This window comes from Giraffa tippelskirchi, chromosome 3, assembly GCF_054371585.1.
Source record: "Giraffa tippelskirchi isolate mGirTip1 chromosome 3, T2T-mGirTip1v1.2.pri, whole genome shotgun sequence".
Lineage (NCBI taxonomy): Eukaryota > Metazoa > Chordata > Mammalia > Artiodactyla > Giraffidae > Giraffa > Giraffa tippelskirchi.
Genome location: NC_137277.1, coordinates 41,191,538 through 41,207,649, shown reverse-complemented (window position 1 = coordinate 41,207,649; position 16,112 = coordinate 41,191,538). Strand labels below are relative to the sequence as shown.

At 52.8% G+C, this 16,112-nt stretch overlaps 1 protein-coding gene across 7 annotated transcripts in view; it reads left to right on the top strand.

Annotated features, from left to right (window-relative positions):
* ABR (ABR activator of RhoGEF and GTPase) overlaps positions 1 to 16,112 on the top strand; it is a 191,486-nt gene that overhangs the window by 86,034 nt on the left and 89,340 nt on the right. For all 7 annotated transcript variants that reach the window (XM_081580131.1, XM_081580138.1, XM_081580136.1 and 4 more), the window contains exon 2: positions 3,486 to 3,670. In XM_081580131.1, coding sequence (XP_081436257.1) covers positions 3,486 to 3,670 — 185 coding nt within the window. The remainder of the gene's footprint in view (positions 1 to 3,485; positions 3,671 to 16,112) is intronic.

The window sequence follows — 16,112 nt, the reverse complement described above, 5'->3', positions numbered from 1 at the left end:
GTTCACTCTTTGGTTGGGGAACAAAGATCCCACAAGCCAAAGGTGCGGCCAAAAAAAAAAAAGGAATTTTTAAAGGGGTGGACAGAGAAAGAGGATTCTATCAAGGATACTAGAAGGAACAGTGAAGGCAGTAGGAAAAGCATCCAGATAGAATGTCAAGGAAAACCATCTGGATCAGTTATAATTAGGTTTGACTACATATAACATAAAAACTAAATAAGTGACTTAAATAACAGGCATTTTCCTTCTCTCATGTAGAAGAAGTCCAGAGATAGACAGTCCTGGGGTGATATGTTGGCTCACTGTGCCATCACTGGCCCAGGCTCCTAGCTTTGTGCTCAGCTATATTCAGCACTGGCTTCTAGCCTCAAGGTCACCTCGTGGTTCAGTATGGCTGCTGGAGCTCCAGCCATCCTATCTGCTTTCCAAACTGGTAACAGAAGGAGGAAGCACGGAGGGGGGGTGGGGGTGGGGATTCATTCCAGCTGAAACAATCTCAGAAACTTTCCTTAAAGTTCTGTACATATCCACTTAACACTCATTGGCCGGAACTTTATCACGTACCCTGTACCACTAGAAAGAGCAGCCACTGAGCACACTGCTACTCCAAAGATAATGAGATTTCTGATACTAGGAGGGGAAATGGATATTGGCTGTCAGCAGCCTCTTCTACCTTCTCTCTCTTTTTTATAGTATTTATTTATTTTGCACTGATCTTGGTGGTGGCACGCGGGATCTTTGATCTTCATTGCAGCTCGCAGGATCTTTAGTTGTGGCATGCGAACTCTTAGTTGCAGCATGTGGGATCTAGTTCCCTGACCAGGGATGGAACTTGGGCCCCCTGCGTTAGGAGTGCAGAGTCTTAGCCACTGGACCACCAGGGAAATCCCCTTCTCCCTCTTTTGACACCTGGTGGCCTAGCCATGTCCACTCAGCCTTCCTATCTGGGGACCTATGCAGACTGAAGGCTGTGGTTGGCAGATTTACATCCTCCAAGTTCCTAGGGCTCCTTCCTTCTCGAAGGGGTGCTGTCTCTATCTTATTGTAGGTCTCTTTTCTGGTAGGAGTTTCCAGGGTCTCTGGCTGGCTTCCTGGGCTGTCGGGATCTCCTGGAGTGTGAAATGAAAGGGGCAGTATCCAGGACAATTTGCAGAGAGCTCTGTGGGCATTCTCTTCCACCCCTGGGCATCCCTGCTGCTGTGGCTGGCACTCTTCCCTCGCCTATTTGGTCAGCCTCTCCTGACAAGCAGGGCTTCTTCTCCAATCCTTGTACTGAGGGAAAGAGATTCCTCTAGAAAGTAATGAGATTCAGAAGGAGAAAGATGGCATTTAGAGACAGACAGACTTGGGTTGAGATCCTTTCTGTGCAAAGCTCTCTGAGACTCAGAGACTCTGTCGGTGAACTGGCCGTAGAGAGAACAGCTTCACCGACGTGGCTGGGCTGAGCTGTGGTCCACGGCCCCCACTCTGATAAGGATGAATTGTGCACACGTTGGGGAAGCTGGCTGCAAACTTCCCACCTTGCCATGACCCAGGCAGTTCCAGACTGTGCAGTAGAGTCCGGCCTTACCGCCCTCCCTGTGGCGCCTCTACCCTTGCCCTGGAGAAATGTCCTGAGAGTGAAGGTGCTGGTCCTGTGACCCCTAGGAATTAGTCCAGCATAGAGGAGAATCAGTGCGGCCTGCTGGAGTCTGAACTGTTGGCCAGGGCAGGGTTCACCATAGCTCACACCCCTGACCCTGACTCCAGGCACTACTAACAGGGCAGCCTGGAGCCTCCTGGAGGACAGACAGAGGGTTACTGTGGCGTTTCATCCCCTTGTGCTTCTCCAGAGTGAGTAGGTCTCACCAAACAGCCAGGCCCCTTCACAGTGCCAGACTCGGGCAGGCTGAATGCTGTGGCTTTTCTTCCTCTCTTTTGGCCCCTGGAAACAGCAGAATTCCTGCGTGCCCCTATCAGTGGGTCCCATTTCCCCAGTGCAGGGCACACATATCCCAGCGGCTGGGTCACTAGGTCCTGTGGTTCTTCACGTGCACGCCTGTCCTGGGGAAAAAATAAATAATAGCTCACGGCCCTGACAGCTTAATGGGCCGTAGGCACAGGAGAGGAAGTCGGCAGAACAGGTGCAGTGAGGCCGGAGGGGGGTGCGGGGGGGGGGGCAGCCTCAGCTGCCAAAGGGCCAGATTGGATTGAGTGTGGCCGTGGCCGGGCGCCCTGATGACCCGTTGACACCATTCTCAGGCTGCCGGCTGCCCCGGGGGCCGGTGTGTTGTGACAGTGGAGGAGCCAGGGCCCCCGCCGAGAACTTGGCTCAAGCCTTGGACCTGAGTGGCACAGTGCATTCCCCTGCCCACTCACTCTCTGCACACATTCCCAAGGCCCCGCCACGTGTCAGCCGTGGGCGCTAGGCCCTCAGCGAGGGCTGACACCCAGTCCCCACCCCGGGGGTTCAGGGACAAATGGGCAGGATCACCAGGGGCGCTAGAAGGCCACACGCTGTAGGAGTTCCGACCTGGGATACCAGGAATGGCACCCTGGAGGAAGTGATGTCCCAGCGGGTGATGGGACAGACCCCGCCAGTGGTGGGGGTGGAGGAGGGTCCCTCAGGCCGCTGCAGGAGAGACCCCCCCACCGATGGAGTCAGATGGAGGCCTTTCTGAGGTGCTGTCCCGTCCCCGCTGCCCCATGGACCCTGCCTGCTTCCCCGGGAGGGGGTGTCTGTGTGTGGGCTCTGGCCTCCAAGTGGTGCTGGCAGCGCCAGCAGGGTTTAACGGCAGCTTGACTTCCCTACGGCCCTCTCTGCCCTCCTTCTCCGAAGGAAGCCTCCGTGGAAATTACAGAAACAAGTGCCAGCTTTTGAGGACTCTGCTGTTCCACCAGGTCCCTGCCAGGCCCGGGCCGCCTTCTCGCCCACGTTCTGCCAGCCTTGGGCTCCGACCTGCGCAAAGCCTTGTTCAGAGGGGCGAGGGCTCCCTCGGGGGCCCTTCCTCAGCCCCCACCCCCCCGGAACCCGGCCCTGCTCCCCACCAGCCAGGGATGGGGCTCCGTGTACAAATGGTACCCAAGGAGGAGGGGTGCAGGAAGTGACATCGTTCGGCCCGCCCCCACCTCCCTGCTCCCTATAAAAAGCAAAATGGTGACTCAGAGAGGAGAGTTGGAAGCGTCCTGCCTCCTGCTCCCACTGTTAATTTTTAGACTTGGAATTAGGCAGGAGGCAAGGGAAACAGCAGCTCGAAGTATGCGACTGACATGTTATTAAGCGGGTGGCAACTGCGGAGCCGCCCTCCCTGGACTCCCCACAGCCCCTGAACTGCAGCGCCCGGTGCCTGCTGGCGCCCCGGGCTGCGCAGCCCTGCCCGGCCCAGGCGTGGATGGTGGGGTCGGAGCCATGGCAGCCGGGGGCCGCCGCCGCCGCCCACTGCGCTACCAGTCCCTGGCAGCCCTCGTGGAGGATTCTCAGTGGCCTTTCTTGTTCCTTGTCTCAGACTTCAGCTACGGGGCGGACGACTACGACGCAGAGGGGAATGAGGAGCAGAAGGGGCCGCCGGAGGGCTCGGAGACCATGCCGTACATCGACGAGTCGCCCACCATGTCGCCGCAGCTCAGCGCCCGGAGTCAGGGCGGCGGGGACAGCATCTCCCCCACTCCACCCGAGGGGCTGGCACCTGGGGTAGGTACCCCTGCTTTTCCTTCCAGGTTGGGGAAGAGAGAGTTTTAGGGGGAGGTGGAGTAGGCGTGCATGGGTGCCATGGGCCAGGCTCTGCTTGGGGTGCTCCTGGGGTGCTGGACTTGGGAAATTGGGGCCTGGCCGTTCTTGGTGCCCTTGGGCATCTCATTCTGGTCCTGGGCTCTCAGACTAGCCCTCCACCGTCACCCCTCACCTCCCGCCACCACCTGCTGCTCTCTGTGCCACCCCGTACCTGTCCCTGTCTCTCTACCGGCATCTGCTTCCCCCTGCCTCCTGGGCCCCTTACCTCCTCTTTCAACCTTCTCTCTTAGCTCCTCTCTAGCAGGATGATGCCTTGTGGAGGGAACAGGCTCTCCTCTCTGGGCCTGGGCCAGGCAGTGGCTGCATATGTGACCTACAGGCTGTAAGTGGCATAGACACCAGCTCAGCAAACCAAGGCTGGCCTGGGTGCCGGCCGTGGCGGGGGGGGGGGTGAGCAGCCTCTGTAGTATCCCCTGAGGACCCTGGGCCCCGTCCAGCCCTCCTCTGCTGACTCTGGAAGGGAATGAACCCTCATGGTGTCCTCTCTTGTCCACTGGTGAGAGCTCTGCTCCAAAGAGAAGCGTTTCATGAGCAGTACTGAGGATGGGCTCTGAGACAGGCCCGGGGATAAGATGTGTGGAGGTTTGCAATCCTGGTAGTTAATGCTGTTTCCGGCCACAGGGACCGGCTCTGTCTGGACCCAGCTTGTGCGTGTGTCTTATACACAAGAGAAATGAGACAGAGGGGTTCCTGGGGGCTGTTCTTCTGAAACTGGGAAGAATCAAAACCATTTCTTCTTCTGCCCGGGGGCAGGGGGTGCGGGGCTTGGATTGCTCGGTCCTGCTTGGTAGGGGGCCTGTCCGGCTGTGTTTTGTAGGGGGTCCCCTTTCTTCCCTCTAATACCCTTGAGGAACAGTCACCGAGATGCCAGGAGATACTTGTTTCTCTCCTTCAGGGCCCAGTGTTGCTCGCCCCAGCCGGAAGCCTGCCTGGACTCTACCATTTCTTGAGAACCCCCTGCTTTCCCTTCCTCCCAACCTCCCCGGCCACCCTCCACTTCTGCGGAGAGCTCTCACCCCCTCTTCACACACCAGGGTGGCTGTTATAGCCTTTGGCAATAAGGGCCTTGGCAACCAGCTTCCCACTTGGGGGAAGCCACATTGTTGCCATGGCAACAGAGGCCTAGGCAGAGCTTATCAGCTGCCAGGCAGTACAAGTTTGGAAAGGGATGGTGGGGGGGCAGGTGGGAGAAGATGATGGGCAAGGGTGTCGGTCAGGCTCAGGCCCCCCACAACCAGCGTTCTGGGGTGTTGTCCTGTGGTCCTAGGGAAGGGTGGCAGGTGAGAGACAGCCGTCGTGGACCTGCAGGGCAGGATTTGCTACTGATGGAGGAGAGGGTGCTCTGGGACCTGAACTGACTCCAAGCAGGGGAAGCAAGGTGAAAACTGCTTTCCGACACTACCTTTAGGCCTCTGACCACATCAGGGCTTAGAGACATCCCGGGGAGTGTCCGTCATTGCCCCTGTGAGCAGGCACAGAAAGATTCACTGCAGGACTCAACCCAGCACCAGGAATGCTAGCTGAGAGCTGAGAACGTGTGGCCAGATTAGAACCCCTTGCTGGAGAGAAAAGCCATTTCCTTTCCCCTCTTTGCCTTCCTCCTTACTTCCTGTCTTGTCGCCTTTCCTTGTCACATGACCACCTTGTGGGAATGCTTGTCCATCAACTTTTAGATGCCCTGGTGAAAGGTACTCAGGTGCTTTTTCTAGTGAAACAGATCCCAGGCATAAGAGGGAGATGCCCCCGCCTGGACCTCTGGAGCTTCAGGGCAAGGACTTCCTTTACTTCAGTGCTGCCCATTTTGCTTGGTGACTCACAAGAGAATTGGGTTTGAGGACTAAAATCCAAGAGATGCTAGTGAAAACTGACCAAAGTGCTTGGGAACCCCAGGATTAACTTTTGCACCATTGGCTAGAAGTGATACAAGATAGGGTTGGGGAGCATTAATCCAGCTTGGAGATCCCAGCTGAAGATTCCAGCCCCATGCACCCCACTGCCTGCCTACCTTCTCTCCTGAGTTGCCTTTCTGCCCTTTCTGCTGTGTCACTGGCCCCATCTAGTGGACACAGAAAGTATTGGTGTTTATAATGGGGCACTGGAGAGTTGACACACTTCTTCCTGAGTACTTAGGAACTGTTTCAGCATTTAAAAAAAAAAAAGGAAAGAAAAAGAAAGCCAAGGTTTCTGCTACTTGGCTCTGCTCATTTGGCCAGGCAAGTCCCCTCCCTGCCAGGCTTCCTGTTGGGGCGTTGGGAACAAGGGGACTTTTGGACCAAATCAGATGATTGTTCAAGACATTCAGAGATATGGCCTCTGGCAGGCGGGCATTCCACAGCCAAATATGCAGCCGACTTGTTCCTGGAAGCCCAAGGAACAAGTCTTTGCATTAGAGTTCTCCAGAGAAACAGAACCTTTAGGATACAGAGGAAGAAGAATTGATGTATTAAAAGGAACTGGCTCACTAGATCATGGAGGCTGAGAAGTTCCAAGTTCTGCAGCCAGCAAAGCCAGAGGCCCAGGTGAACTGATGGAATAGTTAGTTACAGTCCAAGTCCAGGAGAGTTGATGGTGGAAGTTCTAGTCCATATTGAGTCCAATAGGAAAAGACCTACGTCCCAGCTCGAAGACAGGCAGAGAGTGAATTCTCCCTTGTGCATGCATGCTCAGTCATTCAGTCATGTCTGACTCTTTGCGACCCCATGGACTGTAGCCCACCAGACTCCTCTGTCCATGAAATTTTCCAGGCAAGAATACTGGAATGGGTTGCCATTTCCTCTCCAGAGATCTTCCCCACCCAGGGATTGAACCTGCATCTCATGTATCTCCTGCATTGGCAGGCGGATTCTTTCCCATTGAGCCACCTTGAAGTGAATTCTCCCTTATGTCACCCTTTTGGGCTCTCTGGACCTTCAGCTGATTAGGTGAGGCCCATCTGGACCTTCAGCTGATTAGGTGAGGCCCATCCACATTGGAGAGGGCAAACTGCTTTACTCAGTCAACTGTTTCAAGCGTTAATCTCACCCAGAAACACCCTTGCAGACACACCCAGAATAATGTTCGGCCAAATGTCTGGGCACCTGTAGCCCCGTCGGTTTGGTTCATAAAACCAACCCTTATGGTCTGACTCTCCCAGCAGCTCAGAGAATGGCAGGGCCATGAGCTTTGGATAGATGAACATGTGCTGCTCTCTAGCTGTGGGACCTTAAACCAGTGTCATAACCCCTTTGACCTTCAGTTTCCTCATGTCTAAATAGGACTAAATACCTGAAGGGTTGTTGAGAGGACAGACTGAGATAGCTCCGGTGAGGCCTGTAGAGCTGGGCCGGGTGCGCTGTGGGTCCTCAGTTCTTGGTGACGACGGCCCACAAGACTCCTCATCAGCCTCAAGAGGGGTGAGGACCCGGTCTAATGAATGTTTGCTGGACAACGACTGACTCTGCTTTTGCAATCTCCTTTCTGGGGTTGGATCTGTCCTCGCAGGTGCAGGAGCCCCGATGAAACTGAGTCTCTGGTGTCGGCAGGACACATGCTCCTCACTCCCCAGCCTGCCCCTGCAGCCTCACTCTGCTTTGCGCCTTAGACCTGCCCCAGTGTGCAGCCCAGTGAGGTGTCAAAAGTGAAGTCGGGGGACTTCCCTGGTGGTCCAGTGGTTAAGACTCCAAGTTCTCAATGCAGGGGGGCCAGGTTCAATTCCTGGTCAGGGAACTAGATCCCACATACCTCCAGAACTAAGACTCGGTGCAGCCAAATAAATAAATATTAAAAAAAAGAAAGTGAAGTCGGACGCCCTGCAGAGTGTTCTTTTCCCTAACCCAGGCTGAGCACAGAGCCCTCTGGTGTCTCAGTTCAGCAGAGGGCCTGCTTTCACCCTGGGAGGGAGGGGCGGGGCTCGCTCTCTGTGCCAAGGGGCTGTGTTTCTCCGCCAGGACCCTGGTCTTAGAGAAAAGTGAGCGTCCTACAAACCATGGACTTCTCTGATTCCCCTCTCGGGAGGCACACTGCAAAGGGGCCACAAGGCAGAGAGAAGATCTGGGTGTTGTTTCAGTGCCACCACTTTCTAGCTATGTGACCTGAGGGCTGTCACTCACCCTCTCTGAGCTCCAGTTTGCTCATCTGTAAAGTGAAGATACTGAGAATTTCCTTTCTCTTGACCTCACACAGCTTTCAGGAAGCTCCCATAAAATGGTGCCAGGTGGAGCACTTTGTAAAGTCTGCACTTGGTTAGGAATGCTGAGTTGAGGGGTTCAGACTCCAGAGGGAAAGATAATTTAAAGATGGTTGGGGGATAATTAAGATGATCACCATTGTCATCCTTCTCATCCCTCCCCCTCCCCCAATACCCTCTCGTCCTCACAACTACTTACCCTGAGCCTTTTACATGGGTTGTCTCATGTAAGGCTCACCACAACCCTATGTGGGCTTCCCTGGTGGCGCAGATGGTAAAGAATCTGCCTGCAGTGTGGGAAACTTAGGTTCAGATCCCTGGGTCGGGATGATCCCCTGGAGAAGGGAATGGCAATCTACTCCAATATTCTTGCCTGGAGAATGCCATGGACAGAGGAGCCTGCAGGGGTACAGTCCATGGGGTCACAAAGAGTTGGACACGACTGAGCAACTAACACAACTCCACTAGGTAGTAGGTGCAATGATCATCATTTTTACAGATGAGGAAATGGAAGATCAGAGAGGACATATTTGCTCAAGACCAGCCAGAGGAGCCAAAGATGTACTTAAACTTGGGTCTTTCTCTTTTTTTATTTTTGGCCCATGCTAGCATGCGGGATCTTAGGTCTCTGACCAGGGATCAAATCTGAGCCCCCTGCACTGGAAGCTCAGTCTTAACCACAGGATTGCCAGGAAGTCCCTAAATGTGGGTTTTTCTGATGCTGGAGTCTGTGCGGTGCTGCTGGGTCCACTCAGACACCACCTCCCCGTGAAGCTTTCCCAGCCCATGACTGAGCCCTCTGCTGTTTGGGGAGTGTGCACAGTTACTTGAGGGGCACATCTGCCCTGTGACATCAAGAGCTCTGATCCCATCATCTCTGTGGACCCTATCAGCTACTGAACCAACCAGCACCAGGGTGGCCGGGGAGCAGGGAGGGTGGGTGGATGCAGTCCTAGGGGATGAATCTGGGATGAATTGCTGCCCCCTCTTCCCTTCCTGGTCTGTTTGGAGGCTTGTAGTTCAGGATTTGAGGTTGCAGGACAAGGAGCTTCCTTCTAGGTGAAAGGAGAAGCCACGTGGAGAGCTGGGAGCATCTGAGCTGGCTTCCCAGTCTTCAGTGTTTGAGGCCTGGGTTGGGAGGCTTTGGGGCTGCCCCTGTTGTTTACATCTCTCAGGGGTTTCCAGCTGAAGATAAAACCAGGCATCGCTCCTCAAGTTACCAACCTCCTGCCTTAGCAGCCTTGCTCCTCATGGCTCCTTTCTGGATCTTTGGTCCCCACTGCAAAGAGATGGAGCCTGCCTGGCCCTGCTACGTGCCAGGTGCTGTGCCGGGTGCCCAGCTTCATTGCCACCCAGCCCTCCAACTGCTGGAGGAGCCCCCACTTTATAGATGAGGAATCTGTGGCTCAGGCAGTTGCTTGGCTTATCCGAGTCAAGGAGGATGTAAATAGGAAGTGGGGAGACAGTGCCTTGGTTGTGGCCCTCAGCCCCTCCACAGCTGGCCTTCCCTGGCCTCTCTGGCTCTCGCTGCCCCCACCCCTACCTCTTCACACCTGGATGGGATTTGGGCTTCCCTGATTTGCCACACCTGGCCAACCTGGCGCATCTCCTGTAGCGTTCGCGGCCTGTCTGGGGTCTCCCTTTCTCTGCTCGTGTGCTGAGATCGTGGTTCATTAACGTGCTTCACACTTGCTAGTAAGGCTACTTCCAAAGCAGCCTGTATTCGGTGAAGGTTGGCTCATCTCCTACAGATCCCAGGACGGTGGATAGGAGAGTGAGCCCAGCCAGACCCATCCTCTGCCCTTGAGGCTCCAGAGTCTTTGGGGGTGGGGCAAGGAGGCCAACTGACCTGCATAATTCACACCAACAGATGTGAAATTGCCCCGAGAATGCCTTCACTTTGAGATGTTTGGCCACGTAGTTGAGCTGCCAAGGGGCAGAGGCTGGATGGCCTCTGGGCTCTACCAGGGCACAGAAGGGCAGGGAATGTCCCTGCAGCAGACTGGATCTCATCCACGGACTCTCCATCATCTTCACCTGGTTCCTCCGGGTTTCCCAGGTGGCACTAGTGGTAAAGAATCCATCTGCCAATGCAGGAGATGCAGGTTCGATCCCTGGGTTGGGAAGATTCCCTGGAGAAGGAAATGGCAACCCACTCCAGAATTCTTGCCTGGAAAATTCCATGGACAGAGGAGCCTGGCGGGCTATAGTCCATGGGGTCACAAAGAAACACAGCTGAGTGACCTAGCACATCATACACGCATGCATCTGGTTCCTCCACTAGTGGGTGCTAGCGCTTTCTTTCCACCATGATGCTCTGATGATGCTTTTGTGCAGGGGTCCCCAACCTCCAGGATCTAATAACCTGATGACCTGTGGTGAAGCTAATGTAATAATAATTGGAATAAAGGGCATAATAAATGTAAAGTGTCTGAATCATCCCCAAACCATCTCCCCCCACCTGAGTCCATGGAAAAATTATCTTCCGTGAAACTGGTCCCTGGTGCCAAAAAGGTTGTGGACCACCACTCTTGTGGACTTTCCTCCCACAGGGTTATGAGCTGGTCGCTTCTATCTGGAAGGCCACACAGATTCCCCCCACCCTCCTGCCTGTGTGACAGAAAGAAGAGAAACACTTACATAGCAGTTACAGAAGGCTGGGCCCTGTCGTAGCACTTTATAAATACTGTCTCATTTAGTCCTCACCACAGGTTGGGAGGTAGGCATTGTGACTGCCCCATTTTCCAGATTTGAAAACTGAGGTGCAGAGAGATGACACAACCCACCTGAGGTCCCAGAGCTGATGAGTGGTGGTTTCTCATCTCCGTGGTCCCCTGCCAGCTGTCCAGGACAAGCCTTAATGCACTCGATTTACATCTTCCTGGCTCTGTAACTTGAAACAGCCTGTAGAGTCCTAGTCCCCACAGCTGTAAGTAAGGATAAATACCTCCTATCTGGAAGGGCTGCTGGGAGCACCAAGTGACACAGCCACTGTGAAAACACAGTCTGCATCCCAAGGAGGACAGCTCCTGAGGTGATCGTTGTCTTTGAACCTCTCCCGGCATGTGAACCCGGTTCTCCATGGGTCCCCAGCGCTGGCTGTCCTTGGGCCCTCCCACCCCCACTCTAGTCCTAGCAGAGGTGGCTCAGCGCTCCCCTCAGCATGCCTGGGAGGCAGAGGCCCCTCTGGAGGGTGTCACGGTGGATGACCAGTTTCCTCAGGTACCATCCACCCAGCATGAACCTCTTGCTTTATCTTCTTGAGAGACCCTTTGTCTTGCCCTGTAAACCTCCTGAGGTAAGTTCTATTCACTATGTGTTTTCTCAGCACCTACCTTTTTTTTTTTTTGGCTGCAGCTTGTAGGATCTCAGTTCCCCGACCAGGCCTAACCACTAAACCACCAGCGCACACCTTTTATAAGATCTTGTTATGGGTGCTGTGGGATAAACAGGAATTGCCCCTCACCCGCCCCCCATTCACACACACATATGCACACACATGCACACAATCCCTCAATTTCAAGGCTTGAGAGATGTATTAATACAGCATCTCAAGGAAGAAGCCATATGGCCTCAGGTGGGGGAATCAAGGAAGGCAGCATGGAGGAGGCAGCCTCAGAAAGTAGGTAGTGTTCTGCCTGGGCACTGGTCAGGAAGCACATTCTAGATAAAGGGGGCTGTTTAAGTTCTGGAATGTGGGAAGACCTCTGGAGGTGTGAGAAGAGGGGAATGGTCTGGTGGGGCCGGAGCACTGGGTTCACTGGATGAGGTGGGAGGTGAGGCTGGGATTGGGCTAGGGCTCCCCTTTCCTGCACTCTCCACACCCCACCACCCCTGCCAAAGAAGAGGAGAACAGCTGGTGCCTGCCAAGGACTCGACACATGCCAGACACTGCCCCATGTGTACTAGTCCTCCCAGCAAACCTAGCATATATGCTATGCAGTATGCAAGTTGCTCAGTCGTGTCCGACTCTGTGTGACCCCCGTGGACTGTAGCCCACCAGGCTCCTTTGTCCATGGGATTTTCTAGGCAGGAATACTGGAGTGGGTTGCCATGCCCTCTTCCAGGGGACCTTCCTGACCCAGGGATCGAAACTGTATCTCTTATGTGTCCTGCATTGGCAGATGGATTCTTTACCACTAGTGCCACCTGGGAAGCCCTCAGCAAACCTAGAGTTGGTGTTAGAATTATCCCCATTTTACAGATGAGGAAACCGAGGCCTAGAGAGTTTGAATGACTTGCCCAGGGTCACAGAGCTGGTAAGAGGCAGAACAAGGATTCCAGTCTAAAATCCAGGAGAGTTTTTTTATTTCGTTTTTGTTTTACTGTATAAACAGTGTCATGTACTGGCTTATATCCAACATTTGCTTCATGTGATTGAACTCGACGTGATGTTTGTAGTGACTTCTGCTATAGCAGAAAAAGGGAAGTCAGAGGGTGGAGGCTGATTATCAAGAAGATGATGAACCTGATTTTATCTGTGGTGGATGCTGACCCTGTGTCTACCCGTGGCACTGGCCCCTGGGGTCAGTTCTCATTGGCCCAGGGTCTGATGAGCTCTGGAAAACAGGGGTGGGGCTTGAGTTCCTGCCAAGGAAGTAGGAAGGGCCAGGGATAAGCAGAGAAGAGGGAGAGGGGGCTCCAAGCCAGGATCAGGCCTGGAGGCAAGACTGCGCCTGGCCGTTTCAGGGGACAGCAAACAGCAGAGGTGGTTGTTGTCAACAATGTGATCAGTTGAGTCATCAGCAAGGGCCCCACTGTCCTTGTTTGGGCTGACTTGGTGGCTTCCTGCTGGGCACAGAGTGAGCAATGTGTTAGAAAGAGTAATCTGATGTCAGCGGGAGGGACACATTGAAACGCTGTCCGGTCACTCCCAGTCAGATTTTTCCATGCCTGCCCCTAGCAATGCTGTCAAGACCATGCCTAACCTGACCACTTGACTGCTGCCCACCTCTGCAACCGCGTCACCAGCCCTCCAACTAGAACGTGAGCTCCGCCATGGAGCTTTGTCAGTTTTGTACTGAAGTGTTTGCTCATTGCAAACTCTAGTACCTAGAACTGTGCCTGGCACATCAGAGATGCCCAGTAAGTACTAGTTGAATGAAGGAAGACTTGCCACCCAGACTGAACTCATTTCATTGTGCCTCATGCTGTCCTGTCTGTCCGCGCGTCCACACTGGCATGGCTAGTCACTGTTCACTTTCAGGTAGGAGTTTTGCTTTTGTTTTACTCTTTTGGCTGTGCCTCGTGGCGTGCTGGATCTTAGTTCCCCAACTGGGGATTGCATCCTCTCCTGCTGCAGTGGAAGTGCCTAGTCCTAACCACTGAACCACCAGGGAAGTCCCAGGGAGGAGTTTTAAGGTCACCTTCTCTGGAGAGCTTCCTGTGACTCCCCTTTGCTGCATCAGATGTGCGTGCCTTGCGCCCCCAGAGCTCAGTCTACTTTCCCAATTGTAGCACGTAACACACTTCTTTTTTTAACTTCTTTATTTTTTGATTATATCACTGAAAATTCTAACTACAGAAATGTATAATATGGAAAGTGAAAGTCTCCTTAAGTCTCCTTTTACAGAGAGAATGTCTGTTAAGAGATGGTTGTATATTTTTCCTTATTTTTCCAAGTGAGATATTATATACATAAAATACATTTTTATGTATATATATGAATACATTATATAATATGTATATATTTACTTATACATTATATATTTATATATAAATACATTATATATGCATTATATATATTTATATGTATATACACACATTCTATATATATGTGTATATGTATATATTGTTGTTGTTTAGTCACTAAGTCGTGTCCAACTCTGCGACCCCATGGACTGAAGTCCGCCAGGCTCCTCTGTCCATGGGATTCTCCAGGCAAGAATACTGGAGTGGTTGCCATGCTTTCCTCCAAGGGCTCTTCCAGACCCAGGGATTGAATCTGCATCTCTTATGTCTCCAGTATTAGCAAGCAGGTTCTTTACCACTAGCGCCACCTGTGAAGCCCCTACTGAGGACTGAAACACTCATTCCCCCAGTTGCTGTTGGACGTGTTGGCTGCTGACAGCTAAGAGTGAAGGCTCCCTTAGGAACTACCCAGGTGAAAGGGATCTGCTTTCTCTTTCCTGGATACCTGCTGCATCCAATGACTGGTCCACATGGGGGTAGAAAGGTCCAGCCTCATTGCCTCAATTTGGGGAAAACAATATACTGTCCAAGCTTCAGAGCTCCTCGTGGGCCTGGCTGAAGCTTTCCACTTCTCCTTCCACTCCCTCACGAGTGTTGTTTTCAAGAGGACTAGTCAGCAGCCCACCTTAAGCAAATCTCACTTCAGACTACACTTACTGGGGGAAATTAACTAAGCACAGTTAGTATAAATGGACTAAAAATGACATTGACACTGACTCATAATTTAAGGAAATTTCCAAATTAAGTGGGAATCCACGTATGGCAAGAGTGTCTGCTCCCCAAAAGCAGGGGCAGATAACAACAACAACAAAAAAAAAGTGGGATCATACTATTGATACTTTATGCAATTTGCTCTGGTTATTTTACTTAATAAGTCTTGGACATCTTGTATATCAGTAATTAAAGACCTACCTCATTCTCCTTCACAACTGTATGTAGTGTTTCTTTTAATGGACATACCATAATTCACTTGGCCAGTCCCCGTCAAATGGACATTTTGACTGTTTCCAGTCTTTTACTGATTTAACCATCGTTGCAGTGAATGTCTTTGTGCAGAGATCTTTGAGCCCTTGTAGAAATGTTTTGCAGAAAAATCCCATAAAGTGGAGATGCTGAGTCAGAGGGTGTGAACATTTTAAATCACAATAGATATTTCCGAGTTATTCTTTCTGAAAGGGTTGTACCTCGGCCCGATAGTTCTGAGATTGCACCCTTCCCCTGGCCCTACCTTGGCGAGTGGTGGCCAGTCTGTCCCTGAGACCGTCAGCTCCCTGGAGGTAGACAAATCCTCTCGCTGGTGGCTGCGTTCTGAGGGCTACTCCAGCACCTGGCAGGCACTGCAGGCAATGAGTAGATACTTGTTGATGGAGTGGGTAAGGGAATGAGGGGACGGAGAAGAGTGTGAGAGAAGGCTGCTGGGTTGGGGAGAGTAAACTGTTGATTGCTTGGAAAAGTGTAGGCTTGATGGGTTCCGAAATCTCAATCCATGCCCCTTGCCCATAGGGGAGCCCATGCCCTTTGCCCTCCACGGAGTGGTTCCTGCCCACCCCTCCAAGTTCATCACCTGCCCCTTTTCTCTTCTGTCCTGCTGTGTTTCCTGGGGTTCCTTACAAAACCTTTTCCTCCCTTTGCCTGGAAGCCCTTCCCCTTTTCAAGATGCTGCTCAGAAACCACTCTCCTGTGAAGCTTTTCCTCTCAGGCAGGATTAGTGCCTTTGTCCTCTGTTCCGGCTGTGTTGACCAGTGAGAATACTGCCTCATCTGTTTATAGGCCCGTCACCCTCTCTGAGTTGAGTTGAGAGCATTCCTCATTTTTTTTTTTTTTTTTTGCCACGAGGCATGCATGGGATCCTCCCCAACCAGGGATTGAACCCATGGCCCTTGCAGTGGGAGCTTGGAGTCTTAACCACTGGACCACCAGGGAAGTTTGAGTTGAGAGCATTCTAATAGCAAGGGCTGTGTCCCCCAGGTTTGTGTATTTGTAATGCCAGGCCTTCTCTGGGTATGAATGAACCATCAGATGGACAGACAAGATCAGGAATCAAAGAGGAATATTGTTGCGGTTGTGTAGTGTGAGATGCTGCAAACCCTGGTTGGGGTGGTGGCTTTGGAAAAGGAAAAGAAGGAAGCACTAAGTGACTTGGTAAAAAGGATGTGGGGCCTGAGGGAAGGAACAGTCACAAGATGGTGACCCCGCCAACAGAAGTGGAGAAGCCAGAGGGGAAGCTGGGTGAGAGGGGCAGAAGGGTCGTTTGGTCTGGAGAGGTGGAGTTTGAGGGGCTGCCAGTGGGATGTCCAAGTGAGGAGAACCAGCCGACAGCTCAGATGTCACACTGGGAGCAGAGCAGGACACTGGGGCTGCAGATGGGGACGGGCTAGCGGTGACGGGGGATGAGTTCCCCAAGGATAGAGAGCAAAGTGCGGAGGCCTGGCTCTGACTGGGTGACTGCATCTTCTAGGGGGCAGGAGAGAGAAGGGCCAGCCTAAA